Below are 23,609 nucleotides of genomic sequence, written 5' to 3' on the forward strand. Positions count from 1 at the left end.
TGCGAAGCATTCGGGAAGAAAAGGTGGTCGCAAGATTAGGTTAGATTGGTAAGGCAGGTGAGAGGAGGTAGAAACATGGACCAAAATGTATGGACGGATAGCTAGGATAGGTAGCCCAGGTATGTTGGTAGGTAGGTAGTAATGTACGTCGTATATAGCTGAAGGACAGATCGTCTAGCTTTAGGCCAGTGAGTTGAGTTCACTAAGGCGAGGCAATGTACCGGACCGGATGTAAGGCAGGTAAAGGCAGGTACCGGACCGTTTTCATCCAGATTAGCTAGATCAGGCCGTCAATCCCCGTCCCACCCCTGGCGTGTAGCAGTACAGAAAGGCGGACAGAAAGAATTTCAAGGGCGATGACATAGCCGGCCAGGTAGCGTTCGCATGAAATTCTACTGTTCCAGCGAGAAGGGGGAAAATAAAAGGCACAAAGTGGGTAATACAACAAAAGGAGCCTAAAAGCTCCTGGAAAAATAAAAAATAAATAATTAAAGACACCAGGGCTAGACAGTACAAGGTACTATTAAAAACGGGTAATCCATCTAGATCTAATAATCTAGATAGGATGGTAGGCTAGGTAGGTTGATATCGTCAGTGCTATTGTTTGAAATGCTTCATCATCATCATGGTGCCGTATTCAACACCCCGGACCAAGGGTCCTTTTCGCATCAGGTGTCCACGTTGTCGAGCGGGGGACGGATCGGGTGCAACGCATTTTGGCAAATGCAATGCAAATCCAGTCCGATTAAAAGGACGCGCAAGCCAGCGGGAGCAATCTTCCATTTGCGGGTTCTTTGGTCCAGGCGATGTTGGCGACACAATCATTTTTGAGCATCGAAGCATGGGGGAACGCGACATCGAAACACCATCGAAGTTGGGGTTCGTCGCTGGTGATGAGCAGCTCGTCTTGGTATTTGTGAATCGGGATCGATTGACAGGCACAACCGTATCTATCCTTCAACAAGGTGGGGGTTCCGAAGGTGAAAGAAATGCTACGATTGGTGGGGTGGGACCCAGGAAGTGAGGTCCGATCTTGCTTAGAGCGGGACGGGGGGAAGACTGCAACTGCCAGATCGTGATTTGCAAAATCTACTGGGGTGAGTCTAGATCGGGGTCCATCGAATTTTTTTTGGTCTCAACCTGATTTTGCTTGTTGCTGCTGCCGCTTGTCCGTCTATCTGCTGCATCGCAAGTTGGGTTGGGTGACCATCTTGGAACGTTGTTCTCCAGTTTCATCACCCCAATAAAATAACTCCACTGAGTGCCTTGATTGCTTCTTCATATGCACGTTAGTTTAGATACGGTAAATACGCACTGAAAAAAATCTTCAGTAGCATCGTCTGATACACCTGAAGCCGGGCCTGAATGATAGATGACTGGGCGATGCCAAGTTCGCGTCCCATTTTGAAAATCGATCGATCCGGAATCACACCCCACACCGCAACAAACGTCGTCTTAATCGGCTCTCGGGATCCTGAGCAGTGGTAATACTTTTGTGGTTTAGAAGCTATGGATATCTTCAGACAAGACCAAAAAATGGCTTTTTCATGGTGTTTCTGTCTTTTGCATTCTTGTTTGCCATGTTTTCACCTAATCTCGCTGTATGTTTCCCATCAAAGTTAGACTTTGTTGACCTACAGGACACAGAGCTAGCTAAAATGTCCAGACGAATCTTGATCAGACTGCAAATGCCCTAGGACGGCCCCCAAAAAGAACTTGGCCGGCTTGCCGACGCCAAAAGACGGGATGAGTGGGTTGGATGCTTTTAGTCAAGGGTCTTGGGTACTCTAGTTCCAAGTTGATACCCGGCAGTGGGCCCTAGGTCACGTGCAATATGCTTCGATACGGTCGGCCCGTCTCTAGGTAGTGGATCCTGTCGGATAATGCCCCTCCCATTCTTTAGGTAGGTAGCCGGCAAGCCGGGCAGGTACTTGGAGCTAACCTGGACTAACAAATAGTGGAAACCTGTGGGCAAGACCGACGGTAACTGAACCGAAGCTCTGATATTTCCTGCATGTGCCATAGCTCCTTGCCTAGGAAGCTACCAAAGCTATACTGTACATGGGTACTGTGGCATGGTAATACGCACGAGCCAAGTAAACGAATCGCGCTCATCCTCAATCGGCTAACCCTCCCGTCCTCAGTAGGTGCAGCGCTTAGGTCTTGTATCATAATACGGTACTGGTGATATTTTTGGCACTCAGTCCAGTAGCCCAGTAATATTATCCCCTCGTTCTACTGTCGTAAGTAGTAAAATATTCCGCCGGATAAAACAGCACGCAACCCAACCTCATACCACACAAGCACATTAAGCCTAGAACGGTTTGGTGCTTTGCCCCTTGTCAGATTGGGCTGGTAGTCGTGGCTGAAATCAGGCCACCTCGAACATAGCTATGTTTGCGACAATCTGACCATTCTCGCCAAAGGCTTGCAATACTCTGCACTCCACAGCATTTCATTTGTTCGCGCATTTCCGCATTCTGAATATGGTGGTGGTGAAGAAAACAAGAACAAAAAAAAATTAAAGCCACCTCAAATGACGACCATGCAACCAAACGTCGACGAAACAAGGAGTATCCTAGTGACACTGCCAAGGCATGTATTAGTTCTAGCATCTTAGGATGCTTGATTGTTGCTCAGATACGTTCACGCGAACTTTTACAGGATCATTGACGTTTTCGCATCGTCGCTCCCGTAAACTTGGACTGGCGCTGCGCCCCTAGTAATCATCGGGCATCTCCGATGTGACAGGACAGGCCGCTAGACGTTTCCGAGAAAGACTCGATCCTCGAAAATGACGAACGCAAAAAAGGGTTGTCAGCGATAGCCAAACTTGTTTGACGATGAAAGCTTGCGGAGCCCAACGTGGCAATTATTGTTATTCATCATCATCTCTCCACTGAGCACTAATTACCCCAGTCGCAAAGGGCGTTTACCTGCGCCGTCTTGCCTGCCGCAAGGTCAAAATCGTTACCCCCCTGCAGATTTCCAGCGTCGCCGTGGAGTTGTCCCCCAAAAAGCAATCAGTCTTGGCAACACGAGGGCAGAATTGCCTGCCGGAATCTGTTATGATCATCACCCAAGCGGCAATGCGCTCGACTTTTCGGCAACGGAGATTTTGCTGAAAGAGGACGTATGGAGGTCACACCTTCTGCACCTTTTCGTCGCACCACACGGACGGGGGCAGTTCCGATGAGGAGTACGCTCTGCAGATAGGATAGCCCTTTTTCTCTTTTTCTTTTTCTTTTGGTTGTTTTCCTTTTTTCTTGTTTCTTTTCTCGCCACAAATTTCCCAAACGACGGCCAATATTGCAAGGGTCCTCTTTGCCTGATATTCCAATATCATTGGTACGGTTGACAAAATCGCGGGACATCAGGCTGTCACGCGCTGGTAATCATGGCTCTTCGAGCTGAGACATGGGCCTTCCTATGCTCCCAGACGAATGGGGGGTACGAGACTGGTTGCAATACGCCCCTCGATCAAGAAATCAAAAGCGTATCATGACATGGTGCGAGTCGCTAACGGACTGGGCTAGACGTGTTTACCCTGCATTGAAGAAAGTATGCCGCGAACCCGCTGAGTTCCATTGGCTTCTGAAGGACAGGATGAGATTGAACTATTTTGTAGATATGTGGCAAAGCCATCATTCCAGGAGCTTAAACCTGGAACAGTGACATGGGCCCGACGGATGGGGCATCCGGGTCGTCCAAGAGCTTCTTAGCCCTTTCCATCCTCTCCTCGACGACCTTTTCCTCGGCCTCCCACCGTCCGGCTTGCTGACCGCCACGTCCCCAGAGCCCAAACCATGAGCCACCGGAAGAGGGCTCCTCGCCACGCTTCTCCTTTTGCCTCTGCTCCTCCGCCGCCAGCTGCCGGACCATTAAGGCCCAGTTGTCCAGCCCGGCGGCGAGACACTCGCGGCAGGTCGTACGGGCGTCCAGGCTGACTACGTTACGCCTTGAGATGAGGTCGCGCTCGTCGCGCCTTGCCGTCCCAAAAACGACGCTCGTGATACTCATGCTATTCTTGTTCGCGGCCCCCTCACCCTGAATTTGGTGCAGCTGCTCCTCGGCAGTGTCGACCGCCTCGCGCGTCCATGCCAGCCCTTCCTCCCTCGCGCGCGCTGATGATGCGTACATGATTTCACCGATGTGCATGTGCAAGGCAGCCTCTTCGCACCTCTCCTTGGTGTCGCGAGCTGGTGGTCTCGTGCCGTCCGGTGGCGGGGGCGGGTACGGTGGCGGTGAGAAGAACGAGACTGTCAGGTCGGAAATCTTCTCGGCGAACCACTTCTCCTGTGTGATCTGGCGCGGTTTGAATGTGCGTTCTGCTTCCAATGCTGCGCCCACACTAGGTAGTGACCGTCGTGCCCGTAGGATAGACACCATCATCGGCAGTCCCGATGACGTATCGCCTTGTCGCGCCTTGAATTGTGCGTATGCCGTCAATGATCGCAGGGCATTGGCAGAGGGAAGAGCCGAGTCCTTTAGCGTCCACATCTCGGGGTCTACCAAGTCCCTCTGGCCTGCTGCATCCAGTGCAATGCCCACCGCCTGCTCATACATGGCCCCTGCGGCGGCCTGTTCCCCTTTGAATTCCAACCAAGTAGCATACGCCAAAGCCGCGTCCATACGCTGCCTCGGCGTGAACCCCTTGGTGCCAAGGACCTTCTGGTAAAGCATGTCTGGCCGCTCGGGGAAGGCCAGCTCACAGTCTTCCTCCTTGGGCGCGCTGGCCGCTCCCACAGGGATTGGCTTCCTGTTAGGGTTAGAGGGTCCAATGACAACCTCGGGCGCGAACACTATCCCTCGCGTCTTGTCAACGACCCAGCCATCCACATATTCCGCAGCCTTGCACCAAGCCATCAGAACCTCGTAGTAACCCCTTATCCACTCCTCGCCCTTTGCAGATAAGTCCTTGCTCTCTGGCGGGTGTGGCGGGTCCTGGCCCATCTCCATGTCGTTGACATTCTTTCCATCTACCTTGCCATCTTCGAGACGCCTGGCTGCATCGCGCAGCCGTTGAAAAATATAAGGCCAGTCGGGCTTGATGGTGTCGAGGACGTCACGCTCGGCCATGGCCTCGCGGACCATCCAGCGCGTTATAAAGGACCACTCGTGCGGCGTGGGGTGCTCCCTCTCGCGCACCTCCTCACGAACTGCAAACGCAATCGCCCATCCAAAGATGCTCATGGTGCCAAAGACGAAGCACCAGTAGACAGTCCAGTATGCCTCGTTGACCAACCAGTTCCGCCTGCCGGTTCCCATATACCGTGTTTGTTGTCGGGGGCTCGGTGGGGCTAGGAATGGAAGCTGTGGTCGGCCGATTATTGACATGGTACCGGCCGCGCGGCGATGAGGCAATGGCCTGAGAGTCGGGGACACCCGGGCCCTCGGGAGGAGGCGGCGGAGAATGAGACGCGCACGAGACATTATGGTGATATTGGTGCCGGTGAGGGCTCTAAGGAGGGTTGATAAGTTTGAGACGGTCGAATAGTAGCAATCTGAAGCTACAGCTCGATGCTATTTGAGCCTTAATTATATGTTGGGATGGAAGATCGTGTTCGTTCGAGATCGAGTTCGCTGCTTTACTCGCGCGCTGACGGCATTGTCAATCGTCAATCCCTGCCTATAAGGGTTTTCCAATGTTAGGGTAGGCAGGGAGACTTTGAAGTGACCTTTTGGCTAGACGTTGGTGTTTTATATTTTGGAGATGAAGTTGTTGGTACGGATTCTGCGTCGGAAGCTGCAAGCCTTTCTGGGCAAGGTCTGCTGTGGGGCGAAAATCAAAACTACCAGCGGAAGCAACTCAATTGAAGTCACGTGGATACCAGCACCCATGTTCGTTACCACCTGCAGGACCAGACTCCGACTGCTAGGTTTCTAGGGTAGGTGTATCATCGAGGGCTTTTCTGATTTAACAGTTAGCACCAGATATATGCGTGAGCGCACGTATCATGTACTATTGTATATTCTTGAAAACGAGGTATCGAAATCTTTCAAACATACAGTCGACTATACGAAGACGGGCGCCAAAGTATACTGTACACATGACAATCACGTGCATTGAATCCACGTGGCAATGGTGCCATTGGCAATAGGTGACAACTGAAAGGCAATAAAGACGAGACACCAAGCACTGATGGGCCTAGGTCCTTCCTCGCTCGTCTTGTTATCAAAACGTAATTGCAGCTGAGTTGTCCATTAATATAAAATTCAATTCATTCACTGTACAGATGTGAGATGAGATAGTTTTCCGAGGATCGGCAGTCTCGCTTCCTGGTCGTAGCTGAACGTGTCAGCGTGACGCGTTGCCGAACCTCGGCAATTTTTTGACAGTATCAAATACCTTTTTCCATGCTCTTAAAATCTTCTGACAACCAGATCCCCGAAAGCTGCCAACTGACTGCGCATAACCGCGCCAGGACCCGCGGCATGACGTTTCGAAATTAAACGCTTCGACATCAATTGCTCAACCCCCTTTTCCCATTCTTTCGTGTTGAAATATGCTCTGTTCAAGATCATCTTTGGTTTGAAAATACTCTATATTTAAGCATTGAATTGAATGAAACCAACAAGGCTGGCGGATATATAAGCAACGCCCGCTAAAGCAACGGTAAATCAATTGCGGCACCCCGCTAAACGGCCAGGCTGCTAAGGGCCAGGCTAGTTTGGTAGCCTTTATCAGAGGGAATCAATCTAGCACATCACCCACCAAACCCAACATGGGCGACCATAGCAACGATGACGGGGCAATCCCCTTCCCGACGTTGATTCGTCCACCACCGGAGGACCCCAACAAGGCTCCGATCGAAAACGTCCTGGACGTGACGGAGATGACCGTCCTCGGCCGGGACGTCTTCACCAACACCCGCCCGGCGTGGCAACCCCCGGGAGCACGCGGCATTTTTGGCGGCTCCGTCATCGCCATGTGCCTCTCGGCTGGGCAAAAGACGGTCCCGGCCAACTTCCTCGTCCACTCTTGCCACTGCTACTTCCTCCTGGCGGGGGCTAACGAGGTGCCCATCCTGTTCCACGTCGAGCGCGTGCGCGACGGCCGCTCCTACGCCACGCGCACCGTGCAGGCCCGCCAGCGCGGCCGCTGCATCTTCACCACCACTGTCAGCTTCGTCAAGGAGACGCCCGACGCGGAGCACAAGGAGAACCAGAACGTCGTGCGCCACTCGGCCAGCATGCCGGCCGACGCCGGGCCCCCTCCCCCCGACGACCTGGACGAGGTGCCACAGCTGGCCTGGCTCGGACCCTTCCAGTCGCGCCGCATCAAGGTCACCAACATGGACAGCCCCGAAGTCCACAACCGCAAGTCGCGGCAGTGGACGAGGGCCAGGGGCAAGATCAGCGCCCAGGGCGGCGTCCAGGCCCACATGAACGCGCTGGCCTACGTCAGCGATAGCTACTTTATCGGCACCATCTCCAGAATCCACAAGCTGTGGAGGTTCCCGGTTAAGGTCGACGAGATTGACACGCTGGATCCCTGGGTGGTGCAGCAAATCAAGGACTTGCAGTATGTTCATTACACACCTTTTTCTCCTTTTGCTTCAATGTGGGACAGTTTTCGTGAGACTTCCTATGGAGGACATTTTACTGACAACGTGCTCCTGATTAAAGTGAGTTTGACGGTGGTGGTGATTTGAAGGAGTGGGCTGATCGGCCCACGCTGGGCATGATGGTCAGCCTTGACCATAGTATCTATTTCCACGAGCCCAGAAGCATCAAGGCGGACGAGTGGATGTTCCAAGAAATGGAAAGCCCTTGGTCTGGAGATGGAAGAGGTGTAGTGATCCAAAGGATATTCAACAAGGAAGGTGTCCTGGTAGCTACGTGTGTTCAAGAGGTAAGTATTTTCCGTCTGCACTTGTCCTTCCTGCTTCAGTAACTGACTTTCTTCAACAGGGTATTGTGAGATTAAAACCAAAGGAGGAGGAAGAGACGAAGGCTAAATTGTAAACCACCCTAGAGCAGAGTTCTGTTGATTTGCGAGGAAGCTTGTGCGCATCAGATGTATCAAAGAATGTAAAGCTGTGATGTGTACCCCTGATTTTGTTGTCAAATATACAAAACGTGTTCAAAGTGAAACCTCAGAAGGTAGATAAGCAGGCCCACACAAGATCAGTGTCAACAAATGATTACGGTCCTATGCTAGCAGCTAAGGGTATAACCTTGATCTATGCACGCGCATCTGCAACCAATGCTAGCAAATACTTGCACCAAGTTTCATGGCTTAAGTATCAATATCAAACATCAATATCGTCCATCTCCTCAGCGCCTGGGGCCCTCAGGATGAACATGAAGACATCGTGCCCCTCATGACTTCGAGCCTTGGCCTCATCCTGCGAACTATGCTTGTCTTTGCTCTCATGGTCCACCTTGGCTGCTTCCTCTTCCGCCGCCGAATCACTAGCATTGCCCGAGGCAGATTTGTCTGCAGCCTCTCCCTTCGCTTGAGCCTCCTCAATGACTTTACCATCTGAATCGACTGTGACGACGACATCCTTGACGTCCAACGATCCGTCCTCCGTGTATCGCCACATGTCAGCCACCTCTCCCCTGACGAAGCCCGTCAGCCACGCAGCGCCGGTGACGCACGGCACCAGGTACAGCAACGCAGGCTGCCCATGGTTGAACGTCAGTAGCATGCTGATGGTCAGCGCCATGCCGAACGCATAGCCCCAGACCGCGGCCATAAAGTACGTCTTGGCGAACTGCGCAGAGGCCAGGCCGACCGTCAACTTTGCTTTCTTCAGTCCAGTCGTCCAGAGCATGTCACCCCAGCGTCCTTGAGGGTCAATGTACTCGGCCTTGGTCTGGATGGTTCCAATCTCGTCGACCACAATCTTAGCTCCGTCTCCTGTCATAGTCTTGTTTTCGGTGTTCGCAAGCTCGGACGCGAGATTTTGCTTCGTATTTGTAATCCTGCCCTGGTAGTGGCGCCAGAGGTCAAAGCGGAGACATAGACACATGAAGATTCCCGGAAGCACTATATCGCCCAGCCCGAGCATGCTTCCCCGTTTGGGGTCGCCAAAAGTGAGCTTGATAGGGGCATCGACTTTGGTGGCCACAGTGATCATGTATGGCCTGATTCGGCGCAGTCTGCTTGTTAGCATCATATACCCTTTGATGGAATTCCTGGACTTTAGGTATGGAGAGCTCACGTGTAAAAGACCATGACGATATCATAGACAAACAGACCGGCAAGTACCATGGTCCCGATTGTGAACGAAGTGGGAGACATGAGCTGAAAAGCTCCATAGCACATGCCCAGACCCATAATGTTAGAAAGCACTGTAGCGCCGGTGTATTGATAAGCGGCTGCGAACGCGGCCGCAGCCACAAGACCCAGAACGTCGAAAATAGTTAGTTGGAACTCGGTCTTGCCGAATCCATGCAGACCCAGCTTGACTGTCCAGTGCTCCTTGACGAGGAGCCGCACGGTCCAGAGCTTATTTCGGGTCGAATTCGTACAGCTCAGGGTTGAGAGGGGGCCGGCGAAGGGCATGAGATGCTTTTCGTCGGGACGCCAGCTACCAGACTCGTCACGGTAAAAGCCACGCTGCTCCACGGAGATGAGGTCGGTTGAGGCTACCCCATCAGCGGGAGCGGCAGGTCGTTCCTCGGTTGTCTCCTCAATTCGTACCAGCTGACGTTGCAGAACCGAATCGAAACGCCACAAGTTGCCCTTGCCGTCTTTCCAGACGTTTGGAAAGACGAAGCTCGTGGTGAAGTGCATAACATCACCGAGCAGCTTGCCAAGGCTGAACAGCGAAGCAATCGAGAAGTAGCCGCTGATTATCTTGCTGATGAACTCGGGATCGTCCATCCACTGAATGAGGTAGTAAAGACCGACGAGGGTGAAGCCAGCAAGTATAGGGAATAAGATGGCGTCAGAAGCCTGGAAACCTTCAATGAACTGGGCTTCTTCCTTCTTCTTCTTTTTCTTTTTGCCATCCTTATTTTTGGTGAACTTGTTGGAAGTCCGGGGTGCGGCTGACGGAGGACGGCGCAGGGTTGCGTGAGCGCCGACATAGATGATGGCGATGGCGGTCAGAACCATACGAGTTTGCAGCAAGAGCAACCCCTTGTTCTCAGTGACGGTCTCTAGAAGCGGAAACCGTTGCGGCTTCGTGCTGTTCGCAACCACTGGAGCTTGGGGATCCATGATTGCTGATATGAAGATCAGAGACGTCTAGAGCATCAAGTCTAGGCAGCTAAGATAGGTAACGGGATATTGTGAAAATTGTATGCCGGGAATGTGATGTGAATGATCAAGATGCAAATTTGAGATCGTTCAGTTCCGAGTGGGATATGCTACACATAACCAGGAATTCCGCTCGTAAACGAAGTGGCGTCAAAGAGTGAGAATTTCAGACAGAAAAGGTACCCTGGGAAGCACTGGTTTTTCCTTCCTCAATACCCAAGCTGTAACCACTAATCTGTTTGTCTTGCGCAGAGAAGAGGCAGATAACAAAGCCTTGGGAAGGAAGCCTTAGCTGGAAGGAATGTCAAATGCGACAACTGTCCTGTCTGCGGCTAGAGAAAGCTTGGCTCCCCAACTCCAGCTCTTTATTTCTTGGCCGTTGATGAGCCCTGACTGGGCTTTTGAATATGGAGAGTTCAACCTAGAAGTTGTCGATAACCTTTGTTTCGTATAGCATGTTGATAAAGGGAGCTGTTTGGTTTCTTTTGATGCGTTAAGCCCAACAAAATCGATTGTGTTTGGGCACTGCGACGAGGGGAAGACGGGATGAGATGCCCCACTACAGCCCAGGCACCAAAGCCACTGTGGAGACGCTGCAGCGTAGGCGTCATTGTGTCACTATGCTCAACTTCAGGTGGCAATTGTCCATATTTTTCCCATGGATACTGGCATGGCCGTCAAAAATGATGGGAAATCGCAAATGGAGCCTGTGATGTGCTGCCACCGTAGGTTGCAGTCGTGGTTATATGGCATGCCATGAGAAGAGGAATACCGCTACCAGCCCAGCCAAGTCAAAATAGCTGCAATGCGACGCCTAAAAAAAAGTCAATGAATCCGATGCAGAGGAACAATCCCAACTCGTGATTCCCTCCGTTACCCGCGCATCACTGCTGCTCGACAACATTTGCCCTGACAATTTTGAGCTCCGTGACCGGCCGATCCGACTTATCCGTCTGGACCCTGCCCATCCTCTCCACGACGCCCATGCCGCCCGAGACCCTGCCAAAGATGGTGTGCTTGCCGTCCAGCCAAGGCGTGGGCGCCAGCGTGATGAAGAACTGACTGCCGTTGGTGTTGGGCCCGGCGTTGGCCATGGACAGGATCCCCGCGCCCGTGTGCTTGAGGTCCTGCCGGATCTCGTCCTCGAACTTGTCGCCATAAATAGAAGAGCCGCCCCGGCCCGTGCCAGTCGGGTCGCCGCCCTGGATCATAAAGTCGCTAATCACCCGGTGAAACACGGTGCCGTCGTAGTAGCCCCGCGACGCGAGCGTGCTAAAGTTTTTGCACGTCTTGGGCGCGTGAGACTCATATAGCTCCACGACGATGGTGCCCTGTTGTGTAGGTTGTTCTTCTTTGTCAGTGCTGGGGGATGAGAAGGAACCGATGAAAGGGGAAATAAGGAAAAAAGGTTGCTCCGAGCAAGAATAAAAGTGTGCTTGGGGAATCCTACCATCGAGGTTTCGATAGAAACGTTGGTGGCCATTTTGAATCGCAAGTATGCTCCAGTGAGATTTAAATGTGCGTTCTTTTAGTTAAAAAGTCCGGTTGATAATAACACCCTCGCAATAGTGTCAAAGCCGTATCTGGAAGTTGGTCAGACTTCAATTGCACAGCTTGAGTCTCTGTTATGAGAGCTTCAAGTTCAAAGTGGGGATGCAAAGAGCTCGGGTTGAATTTGAATTTCAAGAGGGCCCCGTGAAAATCAGTCAAAAAAAACGGGCTTGATATCGCTCTACAAACGTGGCAGATCTGTACAATGTCAATGTTTGCTTTCACGTTGGCAATGATAAATCCCGAAAGGTACGCGACACAAACTCAATTGAAGAGAAAAAAAAAATCGGAAGAGATAAAAAATATAAATTTGGACGGCATGGCACTGGTGATCATGAGCTCAGATTTGTTCGTCAGAATGGGTTGCCCCTCAGTTACAAGCCTCAGATGGGAAACTTCTCGTCGAAAATACGGCAAGTTAGAACTTGCGCTGGCAATGCTTTAAATCAGATTTCTTCGCTTTTTTTTTTTTTTTTTTTTTTTTTTTTTTGCCGGGCAAATATCAGCGATACTTCCGTGGGATACTGACCAAGATTCCGCGGTCTTTCTCAGTAATACGCACCCCCGCCCGGTGGCATGATGGTGTGGACTACATGAGGCTCAGCGACATGAGAAGTTAAAAAGTCATGGGAGACCAGATGAAAAGGTGCAGGCACAAAGAACTCCAAGACCTTTTTTTTTTATACCTGCCGTGACCGATGCATATGGAGGTCCCTCAATAGAGAACAAAAATACAGTTAAAAATACCGAAGAAATAATCCACATCCAGCAACTCCAACCCAATAAGACCAACCTCCATTGTAGTAAACGAAATAAAAACAAGATATTCCCAATGCCATGTAATCGGGTCATATGTATGGATGAAGAAAAAGAAAAGTGTTATAAATACAGCGTTGTCGATGAGCTTTTGCCTTGTAGGGCATAGCTGGATAGGTAGCTTGGGTCTGGCCCCAGGGGAGATAATTGGCCGTGACGGCGTGTTTCAGCATCAAAATCATCGCGTAATAAGAGCGACCGAAAAACAATGTGCCCCGGATTATTTGCCGTGAACCGATGTCAAGTTGCCAAGAAGCCATTTGCAAAGTATCCAGTTGTGCGTTAGATATTAAATGAAACATAGAGGACCGAACGCCAAATAATGCAATAACCGGTGGAAAAAAAAAGTCGAGACCTATTTAGGTGGAGGCGACGACATCGTGCCCGACGATTCTGAGCCAGCATCTGCATCCTTGACCTTGACAGTAGGCTTGGGCACCACTGGAGGCGCGGGAGACTGCTTGAGCCCGTTGCTAGGCTTGAGCTTCTTCGCTGGCGACGGTATCTTGGTCGTTGACAGCTTCTTCTTGGGTGGAATGACGGGTGTCGCCGATGCGCCCGAGGGTGGTGGTATCGTGGGCGCGGGTACCTGAGTTTGTTTCGGTTGAGAGTTGCCATCTTTCTCCTTTTCCGGTTTGGTGTCATCCTCGAGTTTGAACTCGTTGCCTAGCATCGACCCAGTCTTGACCTTTTCTTTCTTCGGGCCCTTGGTCTTGAGTATAACCTTCTTGGGCACGGCGGCTGCAATGGCTGGGCTCGGCTTCGGCTTCTTCTTCTTGGGAGCGGTGGTTGTGTCATCATCGCCCTCGGCGTCGTGGTTGGATGCGGCATCGTCTCCCGTTCCTCCGGCATTCATCTCGTCGCTGTCGCGCTTCCTAGGACTCGACGCGCGAGAGCCGGGGAGGGGCGTGCCCTTCTGGCTCGACGGCGGCGTGCCGTTACCGTCGCCGCCGTTCTTCATCTTCTCCGCCGCCGCCCTGCTCGCGTTGCGGCCGCTGTTTCCGATGCACGAGCCCATGTGGTTGTTCAGGCGCGTCACCAAGATGCAGCGCTTGCACTTGCTGCACGTGGCGGACGGGAACGACAGCTGATTAGGCGGTCGTGCCGCGGCACCCGTCTTGACAGGCGCGCCGTCCTCGCCTGGAGCTGGCGACGACTCGAGCTTCTTCTCCATGTCCTTCTTCTTCTTTCCCCTACCGGGCCCTTGCGGCACCCAGGTTTGGCCGTAGATGTCGTGGTTTGGCTTTTCTATGTATGGGTGTTTTTTGCAGTAGATGACGCCAGGATCGGGTTTCCTCGCACCCTTGCCGTCGGTGGGATAGAGGAGACGGGGGAGGTGGCATCGTTCGCAAAGGATATCCTTGGTCGTCTTGAGCGGGTTGCCCTTGAGAAGGACTTTTCCATCTTCGTAGACGGCGGCTTCGGTCTCGACGCGTACATCGGGGCTAATATCGGATAGTAAGGTATCTGCGGAGCTGGCGGCTAGCTTCTCGACCTTGATCGCAGCAGTCGCAGCTCGCGCCATCTTCTCATCCCGGTGTACCTTGAGAAGCAGGTCCGAGATGATGTTGTGGAGGAGATCGTCAAGAACTACGTGGGCCTGTTCACGTTGGATGCCGAGAAAGTGTAAGTTTTAGTGTAGCAAAGAAACACGGATTTTGGACAGCCACACAGCATTGCAACTTTCGCCATCATCTCTGAGACGTTTGCGCAAGTCCTGCCATGTAGCCGCGGGCTGAAGCTTACCAGAGTTTCCATTTTGTCGGCGTTCTCTGGGGCGACAATGACGCGGGCCTTGCCCGTATCGGGGAACTCGTCGAACCTATGCGGTGGTTCCGACATTGTGAGAGTTCCGTCCAGGAGCAAAGCTTGCGATGGGTATGTCGCCCGAGGAATTCACACGCGAAACAATTAAAATACAAAGAGATGGACGACGAAGCAAGGTTTGATGTACAAAGTTTTTGATGTTCGAGAACCAGAGAAGAAGAGCGTTTGTTACTCTGGGTATCGGTGGTTTTACGATCCCCCAAAACTTATGGAGCGCACGCATGCACCTGGCAGGGTTGGTTTAGTTTAGTTGATGTTCCGTCACTCCTGAGCGGGCCCAGCAAGGGTGGTAGTGAGCTTGGCGTTGCAGCCGGCAGAAAACGCTGACCGCCCTGAAGAAGTGGTAACTTTTTTTGTCGTCAGACTGGAAGCAGCTGCCTTTGGCTGCTAGTTCTAGGAGCACATGGAAACGCGAGCGGAGCGCAGCTTGCCTTCCAAATTTGGGATGGAGGTTGTGCAACTCTTCCATCAACAGGCTTGGAGCCAATTAAAGTCAACTTCTGGCCAAAAAAAAAAAAAAAAAAAAGAGCCTCAAGTTCCGAGTCGGCAAATTTTCTTTAGTTGAGGCTGATGGTTCCCAGCGAACGGCGGCAGGGGCGCCTCGGGGACAAGTTTTTTTGAAATGGGCAAAAGTAAGGCGTCGATTTCTTTTTTTTCTTTTTCACTCTTTATCCCCTACAGACAGCAAATACGCTAAGAAATTGATGATGATATCGTGTCGAATCCAATGTGGTTTTCAGCTAAGCAGCTCCACCTCCTGTAAATCAGGGGATACCCACGATAGGTAAGGGATCGGGTAGTTAATTAAGCATTTTCTTAAATCGCCATTAACGTGGTAAAAGAAGCCGCTTGTACTCCCTCGTACGGTGGAATTTACGGAAGCCTCCAGGCCTCAATCTAGGCCTTCATGTACCAGTTACTGTACGAATAACGTTCGGAACAAAAGTCGTCGCAGTGCCACAAAGCAAGCAAAGTAGACTTCAAGTTCTCAACACGGTACTTACCCTGCACGTACAACTCATGAATAAAACTTCCAGCCTTGCCACCACCACCCCGCACAATCACTAGCACCACACGGCATTCTTGACGTATCACCACGCAGATTCGATTGAAGTACTGAACAAAACCGATCAGTAATGGATCCGCTCCCTGGAAACTTATTTGAACCAGTACAAGTTCTGAGGCTCTACCATTAGAACTTGTGCAAAGTAATCGGTTGTGCTACCATCTCGTGGGTATAGCACCAATCTCAGCCACTATTTGAGCTGCCAATTCGACTCTCTTGGCTGCCTAGACCGTCTTGGCAGTTCACCCACTGCTCCAGTCAACACTCATCTTGAGCTAGTTTTGGAAGTTGTATTCACATTTGATCTCGTTCCGGGACCGAAGAGTGATAGTGAAGGACGACCCTACTACTGCCTACCGCAGTGTTTCTGCCGACTTTTGATGAGCAAGTAGGCTTTATTCAACCCGAATCCGTGATGTCTTTTGAAGCCGGCATCTTGGTCAACGGTGTTGCAAAAAAAAAAAAAAAAAAAAAAAAAGATCATGTGTAATCTGGACCACTGCCCCCAATTCCAAGGGCAAGGTTCTTTCTTCTCAGAGTAAAATCTCCTTCGATAGGTGCCAATAGGCTAGCTGATATACTACATATGCTTACGCTGGCCGTGACAGGTCCATCGGCCTAATCCTTACACCATAGGAGGAAGGAGTGAGGCTAGACGTTTGATGCTTTCTACATACAATCAGAAGCGATTTCGGATGTAAAGCACCCATCTGTATATCCCGAGCGATATCCCGCGCGATAACTGCGTCCATGGCTTCCATCGTTACTATGCCCTCCTCTGGGTCGTCCGCAGCAACACAGTAAACAACACAAAGTGGAAACGACAAGGCACCCCACAGTCGCTATTATGCCACCGTCACGTCGAACAAGGCTTTGGTCCATGCCTGTTAATACCGGGGTAGTATTAGTTAGGGTGTTAGATATAATAAATATATTCCATGTATTAATATTAATTTTGGGATATAAAGTTTTGGCAATTTCAATTCTCCTTTGCGACATCTTGTAAAAAAAGAAGTGCGAAAGGAAAACAGGAGATAATGGTAAGGGAGAAAACTTTTTCGTTATAACTTGCCTTCATATCGCTTCGATAGATGACCTCCTTCTAGGTTGCAAGGCTGATGACCATCGGGGCATATGCCATCTGTAGGAGGCACCGTACCAGCAGGGCATGTGCCACCAGAAGCACCAAACGAACCGGTTGGGCATTCGCCATTAACACGAGGAATTTGACCGGGTGGACATTCACCTGGCCGCCCGGTATTCTGTTTAGGTTCAGCGAGAGCGGATTGGAGCAAAAGGCCGAAAATGAGAGCGGATGGGAATTGCATTTTGCTTTGAAAAATACTGGTACCAAGCAAAGGTTCTGCGGTCAGGTTTTGAACTATCTAGTTTCAAAGTGAAAATTGGTTAGAAAATATTAGGGAAAATCCAAACAAAGAGAAGTAACCGGGTTGTATTTAGAAACAAAACGTTAAAAAGGTCAAAGGTGTCACGGCCCGGGGTAAGCATAGCACGGAAGCTAGTCTATTGGCATCTATCGACGAAGATTCTACTCTGAGCAGAAGAAAGGAAACAAACAAAGTTCTGAGCTTGACGCGACGTAGATAAAGGTATCACCCTGGTGGGTCGTTGGTCAGGGGTCAGGGTTAGGGTCTGGTGATCTCATGGTCCAAATGTCACACTACCCCCTTCCAAACCTCGTATGTCGACGCAGGAGATCATGCGAGGCTCTTGTCAAGTTAACCATGTCGTCGATTTTTCCTTTTACCGTTCAAATCTCCATGCTCTGCCACATTATCCTCCTGATTCGGTTCGTCCAACTTATTCTCGGCAGCGGCTTTTATCCAGATTGCCAATCGCTTCGGCGGTCCTGCGGCATCTTTGTACTTCTTGTGGAAGTCGTCAAGGGCTGTCGCTGAATTCTTGAAGTTTTCAGCCGGGTACCACGTGTCGTCTGGATCACATCCTTGCCATGCGACCTGGTATTGCAATGTCTTACTCCGGCCAAATAATCGGGACGCTAAAACTTTATCGACCACAAACTCTGGTTCTCCGTTGATCTCTTCTGGCGGAGGCGGCTCTCTTTTCTGTTGTGGTAATGGGTCCATTGCGGCTTTGCGGAGGCGGTCTGCGTGGAACAAGTTTTTTCCTTTAAACGATTCAGGTACGTTCAGAACATAGCTATATCCTCGTTCTTCTAGAATCTGCCATGGTCCGGTCCATTGTAAATCCAATCTGGTCGTCGGTGCGGTCGTCGGAAACCCTTTTTTCTTGACGAAAACATAGTCGTTAACCCCAAAATCTACTGGTCGCCGCTTTTTGTTGGCTTGTTCTTCCTGCCTCGCCTGCGTTTTTAGCGCGTTTTGGCGAGCCAACTTTTGGACTTCTTTAGTCTGGCGGACGATCTGCAGCGCTTTTCGTTTCTGGTCTGAATTAACGGTCGTGGTTGGCAGGTCGGTGGACAGCGGGTTTCGGGGTTCGGTCCCGAGCATTACCTTTAACGGGCACATACCAAGGCTGGAATGCCACGCGGCGTTGTGGGCAAAATCCAAAGCAGGCAAATGTACGCTCCAACTGGTCTGGTATTTGTCGATATAAAACCGTAGCTTTTGGTCCAATTCCTGGTTGGTTATCTCTACGGCACCTTGTGTTTGAGGGTGCAGGGCGCTGCCGTGTCGGTGTTTAGTACCCGTAAGTTCATTTATCGTCGCTATGAATTCGGAGATGAACGGCCCGGCGTTGTCGCTAATCCAAACGAAAGGTAGTCCTAGGAAACGGTATAAGTATCGGTAATGGATGCAATAGGCCCGGGGTCTTGTCGTGTCTACTTTTATTTCGCTCGCAGTCGTGACAGTTTTTAATATATTTCCGAATGGTTTGACTCATGCCCTCCCAAAAATACCGTCTTTTGATTAATTGTATCGTCTTGTTCTGTCCTGCGTGGGCGAATATTTTGGGCTCGTGAGCTTCACGGATCAGAGCGGTCCTTAAAAAAATCTGTCCGTCTAAAGTCGTTTCCGGGACGACTAGCTTTCCTTGGTGTTGGCCTAGCTTTTGCTTTTCGTTCTCTTATCGTATTAGGTCTACCAAATCTGCGCCGCTCACCACGTGGGCGTTTGGGTCGGCAGTGCTGACGGCGGCCACCGTAGGTATAATCTTCTCAGGTGGGATTAAAGTTATTATTCGTTCTTCTTTTTCCCGAGCTTTAACTGTTGGAAAGTCTGCCGTCTTGCGGGACAGGGCATCGGCGGCTATGTTGTCTTTGCCGCGGCGGTACTGAAACGTAATATTGAAATTGGCCAGGAAATTTGCCCAACGCACCTGTCGAGTCGAAAGGAGTCGTTTTGTGGAATAGTAAACTAAAGCTTGGTGGTCTGTAACCACGAAAAAGCTTGTCCCCAACAATTCTGGTTCGTAATGTTTCAGCGTTTGAACCACTGCCAGCAGCTTTCGGTCTTGGATCGGGTATGCGCGTTCTGCTGGGGTTATCGTTTTTGAGAAATATCCCACAGGCTTCCATTCTCCACCCGGTTGCTGTTGCCAGATTGCTCCGCCGGTCGCGTTGCGTGAAGCGTCGGTTTCTACCTTGGTCGGTCGGCCTGGGGTGAAAAATGCCATAACCGGTGCATCGCAGGCTAAACGTTTCATTTCCTCAAATGCTCGCCTCTGTTCGGGGCCCATAGCGAATTTGGCGTCTTTTTTCAACAGTCGGTTTAACGGCTCAGCGACGCTGCTGGCATGGTGGCAAAACATTCGAATGTAATTGCACAATCCCAAAAAGGAACGCACGGCTGTTTTGGACGTAAGGTCTTCGAACTTCCAATCGCTAATTGCCTGCAGTTTGTCTGGATCGATACGGATGCCCAGACCTGCGTCCATAACGATGCCAAGATAATCGACCGTGGTAACGTTGAATCGAGACTTTTTAATATCTCCCTGGAGGTCGACTCGGCTTAATCGGTAAATAACCTCTTCTACTTGGTCCCAATATTCTTCTTCGTTTCCGTCGGAATAAACCAAAACATCGTCGGCGTATGCGCTGGCGAACAAGTCCAAAAGTTCATTTAGCTGAGCGTTAATAAATAACTGCCACCAAGCTGGGCCGACCTTTAGCCCAAAGGGAAGCACCTTCCATTAAAAGGTGCCTTGTCGGGTGCGAAAAGCAGTGAGGTACTCTGAGCCAACCGCCATACGTAACCGGTTGAAAGCTCGAATAATGTCGATTTTTGTAAACCTCTTTGCATTGCGACAATTAAAAATAGTTCCGTTGACATCCGGGGCTGGTACGAATCGATCTTTCAAAAATTGGTTGATCCATCGGTAGTCGGTGCAAAAACGGCGTTCTTTGGAGTGTAGTTTAGGTATAAACAGAACAGGCGCTGGGTCGGCCTGCATACAGGGTTCGATAAACCCAATGCGCAGCAGCTCGTCGACTGTTTCCTTTTCGAGCGGCAGGAATTCCACAGGTGTTCTGTACGTCGGAGGCGATCCTGTTTTCGGCTTGTCTAGCTCCAAAATCACATCGTGCCCTGGGCGATGTGGAGGCAGGTTGGTGGAAGCTGCTTTCGAAAAGAATCCCTCCAGGTGAGCGAGTCGGGATGGCAGTTTGCTTCGGACCAGTTCGACATGGTCGGGGTCTTCATCTTCCGGGAACGGGATTGGTTCTCCCTTGTTGGTTTTCCATTGGTACGAACGGCCGACGGCAGATAGGCTGATGGCGGGTTTTTCGGGTCCAATTTCTAACGTGATGGGCTGCGTGGGTAATGGGCACGATTTCCATCGCTTTTGTCGGGGGTCGGTGTCCAGTTTGTGTTAAAGGGCGGCTATATTTACAACGTCTCGGTCCTTACCCAAGACGACCGGGGTCGTTGGTCTGGGTTCTAAAGAGGTTGTTTGGCGCCACGGTCGTCGAAGTATTTGCACCCTTTTGGTTTCCTGTTCGAATGCTCGGTCGCGCCGCTCTGCATCGGCTTGTGCAACCGGATCGGGCTTGTCCAACATATTCGGAAGTCTAATGGCTGGCGAGAATTTTGCCAGCGACGGTGTCCTTTCAGGCCATGCGAACGTTTGCGTTTTCGGGTGGATCCAAACATCCTGTTCAACTAGCCAATCCTGCCCAATAAACATATCATATCCATTTTCCGTCACGTAAAACATTTGGTTGCTGAACCGGCGTCCATCGATTTCCAAGGTCGCTTTTAGTTTGTACGTAATGCGTCCTGCGTCCTGTTTGCGGTAATCCGACAAAAGTAGCGGGGTTTTTAACCTTTGAAGCCGGGCTCCTAGCCGTTCTGCGGCTTGTTTAGCGATTGCTGGGCTGATCAAAAGAGAAATGTCTGCTCCGGTGTCACAAAGAGCTTTAACTGATAGTGCTACGCCATTAACCTATATTTGAGTTCGAATGATGAAAGATTTAGGTCGTGGGTTATTACCAATTTGAGCTATTGTAAACATCTGGACCACCGAGGAGGTTTTTGGCGGTCTCACTCTTTTCCCGATCGCTTTTGCTCGTTATTAGTGCTGTGGTTGTCCTCAAAATCCAAGGCCCTGACTGCTTTCGTTTTATTGGGGCATTCAAATGATTTATGTCCTTCTTTCCCGCACGCGAAGCAAGTGTTGGCTTCCCAATGAGCCATCTTTTTAGTTTCTGTCAAACCACGTCCTGCGGCTTCTGTTGTTTTAGGTACCATGTCGCTTTTTTCTCCTTTGTTCGGGTTGCTGGATTCGTAATAGCGTCCTCGATTGCTTTTCCTGTTTTTGTCTGGGCTGTAGGGGTATTTCTTTTTTCTATCTTTACCGCGACTTTTCTGTTTTCGCTCCTCTCGTTCCCGATACGCTCGCTGAGTGCTGTAAGCTGCATCGGCCACCAAATTTGCGAATTCTTCATAAGATATTCTGGGGTCCTTGCTGTCTCGTAACAGCCGGTGATCGAGGTCTGCCGGGATATGTTGCCACAGCGTAGTTTTGCGTTCTCCTGCTGGTACTCCAATTTTATCGGCGAGAGCATTCACCTCGGCAATGAAACTGTAAACGTCATTACCTGGTCCGCATTCAAAATACATTTTTGATAGTTTTTCCCATGCTTCGGACGCTTGATTGCTGTTATGGTACACCGTGGCCAAAACCTGGATTATCTCTGCCACGTATAAATACGGTTGGGTCTCTGAATTGTATCTGGTCTCCAGTATCGTTGCTGGTCGGTCGTCCAACAGGCTGAACAGTTTTGCCATGCGGCTTCGTTCAGTTCGGAAGGTTGTGTTATCCTCTTCGAAATAATCTGCTAATTTCGTAATCCAGCGGTCAAAAGTGGTTAAACTGCCGGAAAATGTACCTGGATCTGATCCTCTACTTTTGGCTCTTTCACTGTAGTGCGGGTTGGCTGCTTCTTGGCTATAGCCGTACGGCTTAAATGCTTTTCTGCTGGCTAGGCCGGTCGGTTCGAACCTGGTGCCTCCAAAGGCGCTATTTTCGGGTGTGGTTTGTCGGGCTTCCGGTTGGTTGTTCTGTCTTTCGGTTTGCAGGCGTGTGATAACTGCCTGTAACCTAGCGATCTCGCTGGCTAGGTCATTTCCGTCTGCCATCATGTTTGGGTTTGTTTCCGGCGTTATATGCCTTGCTTTTGCAAACTCGAATTCGTCTAAATTTTCCTCAGGCGTTTCTATACTAGGCCACGCGGTGTTCGAAAGAGAATCAACTTCGATTTCGTCTTCGAGGGTGGAATTGGTGTTTGGCGTAAAATCGGTTTCACTCTCTGGTCGGGTCGGGTCGTCGGTGGAGCGATCTGTTTGCTCCGTTTTGTTTGAAATCAACCTTTGTGATTTCCTGCTCGCAGGTGGATGGTCCTTCAGCCTGGGCATAGGTTGGGGTCGGTCTGGGTTTGAAGTTGACGTCTTTGTCAGTCTCCGGTCGGGTCTGGTCTGTCGAGTGCGGATTTATTTTCGTCGCTCGCCAGCGGCGTGAAAATAGTTTGTTGCGCCTTATTTGTTAATCGCTAGGCCAGCGATTCTTTTGAGAGTAGAATTGTGTCACGGCCCGGGGTAAGCATAGCACGGAAGCTAGTCTATTGGCATCTATCGACGAAGATTCTACTCTGAGCAGAAGAAAGGAAACAAACAAAGTTCTGAGCTTGACGCGACGTAGATAAAGGTATCACCCTGGTGGGTCGTTGGTCAGGGGTCAGGGTTAGGGTCTGGTGATCTCATGATCCAAATGTCACAAAAGGGATTATATGTGCAATACTTATAACAATATCAAATTATACAAGATTCTTCTTTAACTTTCAAAATATCCGTTCTAATTATAATGTTAATATATTTAGCCCTGCGCGCTTTTCTAACTATAGCGGATGACCCACAAATTGATAAAGTTATGAACCGGACAGGGTTTTTCACCAAAAGTCTCATTTTTCCATCCAAAATAGCAATGCTAATATGATTTCAAGTTTTACGAAATTTTGCATATATATTAAAACATGATTAAATTCTCTTGCCAGTTGCTTTGAAAGTAAATATAATTGAAATTTACGGAAGTATAAAATGCTACAATCGAACAATTATTAAAAACTTTAAATTTCTATAGGAGTTTTATTCATTAGCGGGTGCTGTAACCGTTCTTTTGAGAAGTCAATTTGTTAATTATATGCATTATTTTGCATGTAATAAGCCCACTTTTATTTGTATATAGCCAATTTTATTTAGTGCCGAAGTGGAGTGGGGAATGGTGGAATTCCGTTACTTTGTTAATGCAGGAATGCAATTTAAAGGTCAGCGAGTAGGGTTAGCTACCCTATACCGGGTTTAATACCCACCCTGCACCTGCGAGTCAGCTACCCTGTACCGGGTTGAAAATTTCACCAAGTTAACGTTTAAATGCAAACCCAGAGATGGTTTGTATGCAAATGAGGGTGTTTTTTCAAAAACCCATACAAATTAGTTTTTCGGAAATTCATTCGCGGCACCGGAACCTTTTCTGGCGTGCGGACCCCCATTTCGATGTCGGAGAGTATGTAAGGGAAATAAAGCAAAATCTCCCCCAACCAATTATTTATTAGTACCAAAATTATAGTGCATTTCTACCTATTATTTAGCGCTTTTAGCACTGGTTATTTACCACGCCGCACCTAGGGTTTACCCC

The 23,609-nt window shown here is 50.1% G+C and overlaps 7 protein-coding genes across 7 annotated transcripts; 2 read left to right on the forward strand and 5 right to left on the reverse strand.

Moving 5' to 3' along the window:
- Positions 1-625: 625 nt before the first annotated feature.
- On the forward strand, positions 626-1,024 carry MGG_17893 (uncharacterized protein; the record flags this gene model as incomplete). Its single annotated transcript, XM_003720643.1, has 1 exon — positions 626-1,024. The coding sequence occupies one exon, from the start codon at positions 626-628 to the stop codon at positions 1,022-1,024; it is 399 nt and encodes a 132-aa protein (XP_003720691.1).
- A 1,115-nt stretch (positions 1,025-2,139) lies between these two features.
- On the reverse strand, positions 2,140-5,773 carry MGG_03000 (uncharacterized protein). The gene has a single exon (XM_003720644.1). The coding sequence runs from the start codon at positions 5,431-5,433 to the stop codon at positions 3,658-3,660; it is 1,776 nt and encodes a 591-aa protein (XP_003720692.1). The 5' UTR covers positions 5,434-5,773; the 3' UTR covers positions 2,140-3,657.
- A 411-nt stretch (positions 5,774-6,184) lies between these two features.
- Positions 6,185-8,205, forward strand: MGG_02999 (acyl-CoA thioesterase II). The gene is made up of 3 exons (XM_003720645.1): positions 6,185-7,525; positions 7,630-7,855; positions 7,915-8,205. Exons 1-3 carry the CDS (start codon positions 6,726-6,728, stop codon positions 7,966-7,968), a joined length of 1,080 nt encoding a protein of 359 aa, XP_003720693.1. The 5' UTR covers positions 6,185-6,725; the 3' UTR covers positions 7,969-8,205.
- A 50-nt stretch (positions 8,206-8,255) lies between these two features.
- Positions 8,256-10,177, reverse strand: MGG_02998 (uncharacterized protein; the record flags this gene model as incomplete). Its single annotated transcript, XM_003720646.1, has 2 exons — positions 8,256-9,096; positions 9,174-10,177. The coding sequence occupies 2 exons, from the start codon at positions 10,175-10,177 to the stop codon at positions 8,256-8,258; spliced, it is 1,845 nt and encodes a 614-aa protein (XP_003720694.1).
- A 923-nt stretch (positions 10,178-11,100) lies between these two features.
- Positions 11,101-11,699, reverse strand: MGG_02997 (peptidyl-prolyl cis-trans isomerase-like 1; the record flags this gene model as incomplete). Its single annotated transcript, XM_003720647.1, has 2 exons — positions 11,101-11,547; positions 11,667-11,699. The coding sequence occupies 2 exons, from the start codon at positions 11,697-11,699 to the stop codon at positions 11,101-11,103; spliced, it is 480 nt and encodes a 159-aa protein (XP_003720695.1).
- Positions 11,700-12,258: 559 nt separating this feature from the next.
- On the reverse strand, positions 12,259-14,662 carry MGG_02996 (uncharacterized protein). Its single transcript, XM_003720648.1, has 2 exons — positions 14,330-14,662; positions 12,259-14,183 (listed from the first exon to the last, which is right to left on the reverse strand). The coding sequence occupies exons 1-2, from the start codon at positions 14,423-14,425 to the stop codon at positions 12,939-12,941; spliced, it is 1,341 nt and encodes a 446-aa protein (XP_003720696.1). The 5' UTR covers positions 14,426-14,662; the 3' UTR covers positions 12,259-12,938.
- Positions 14,663-16,145: 1,483 nt separating this feature from the next.
- Positions 16,146-16,804, reverse strand: MGG_17894 (uncharacterized protein; the record flags this gene model as incomplete). The annotated part of the gene is made up of 2 exons (XM_003720649.1): positions 16,146-16,360; positions 16,549-16,804. The coding sequence occupies 2 exons, from the start codon at positions 16,802-16,804 to the stop codon at positions 16,146-16,148; spliced, it is 471 nt and encodes a 156-aa protein (XP_003720697.1).
- Positions 16,805-23,609: the final 6,805 nt, after the last annotated feature.

Source organism: Pyricularia oryzae, chromosome 7 (assembly GCF_000002495.2).
Source record: "Pyricularia oryzae 70-15 chromosome 7, whole genome shotgun sequence".
In the NCBI taxonomy this organism is placed as follows: domain Eukaryota; kingdom Fungi; phylum Ascomycota; class Sordariomycetes; order Magnaporthales; family Pyriculariaceae; genus Pyricularia; species Pyricularia oryzae.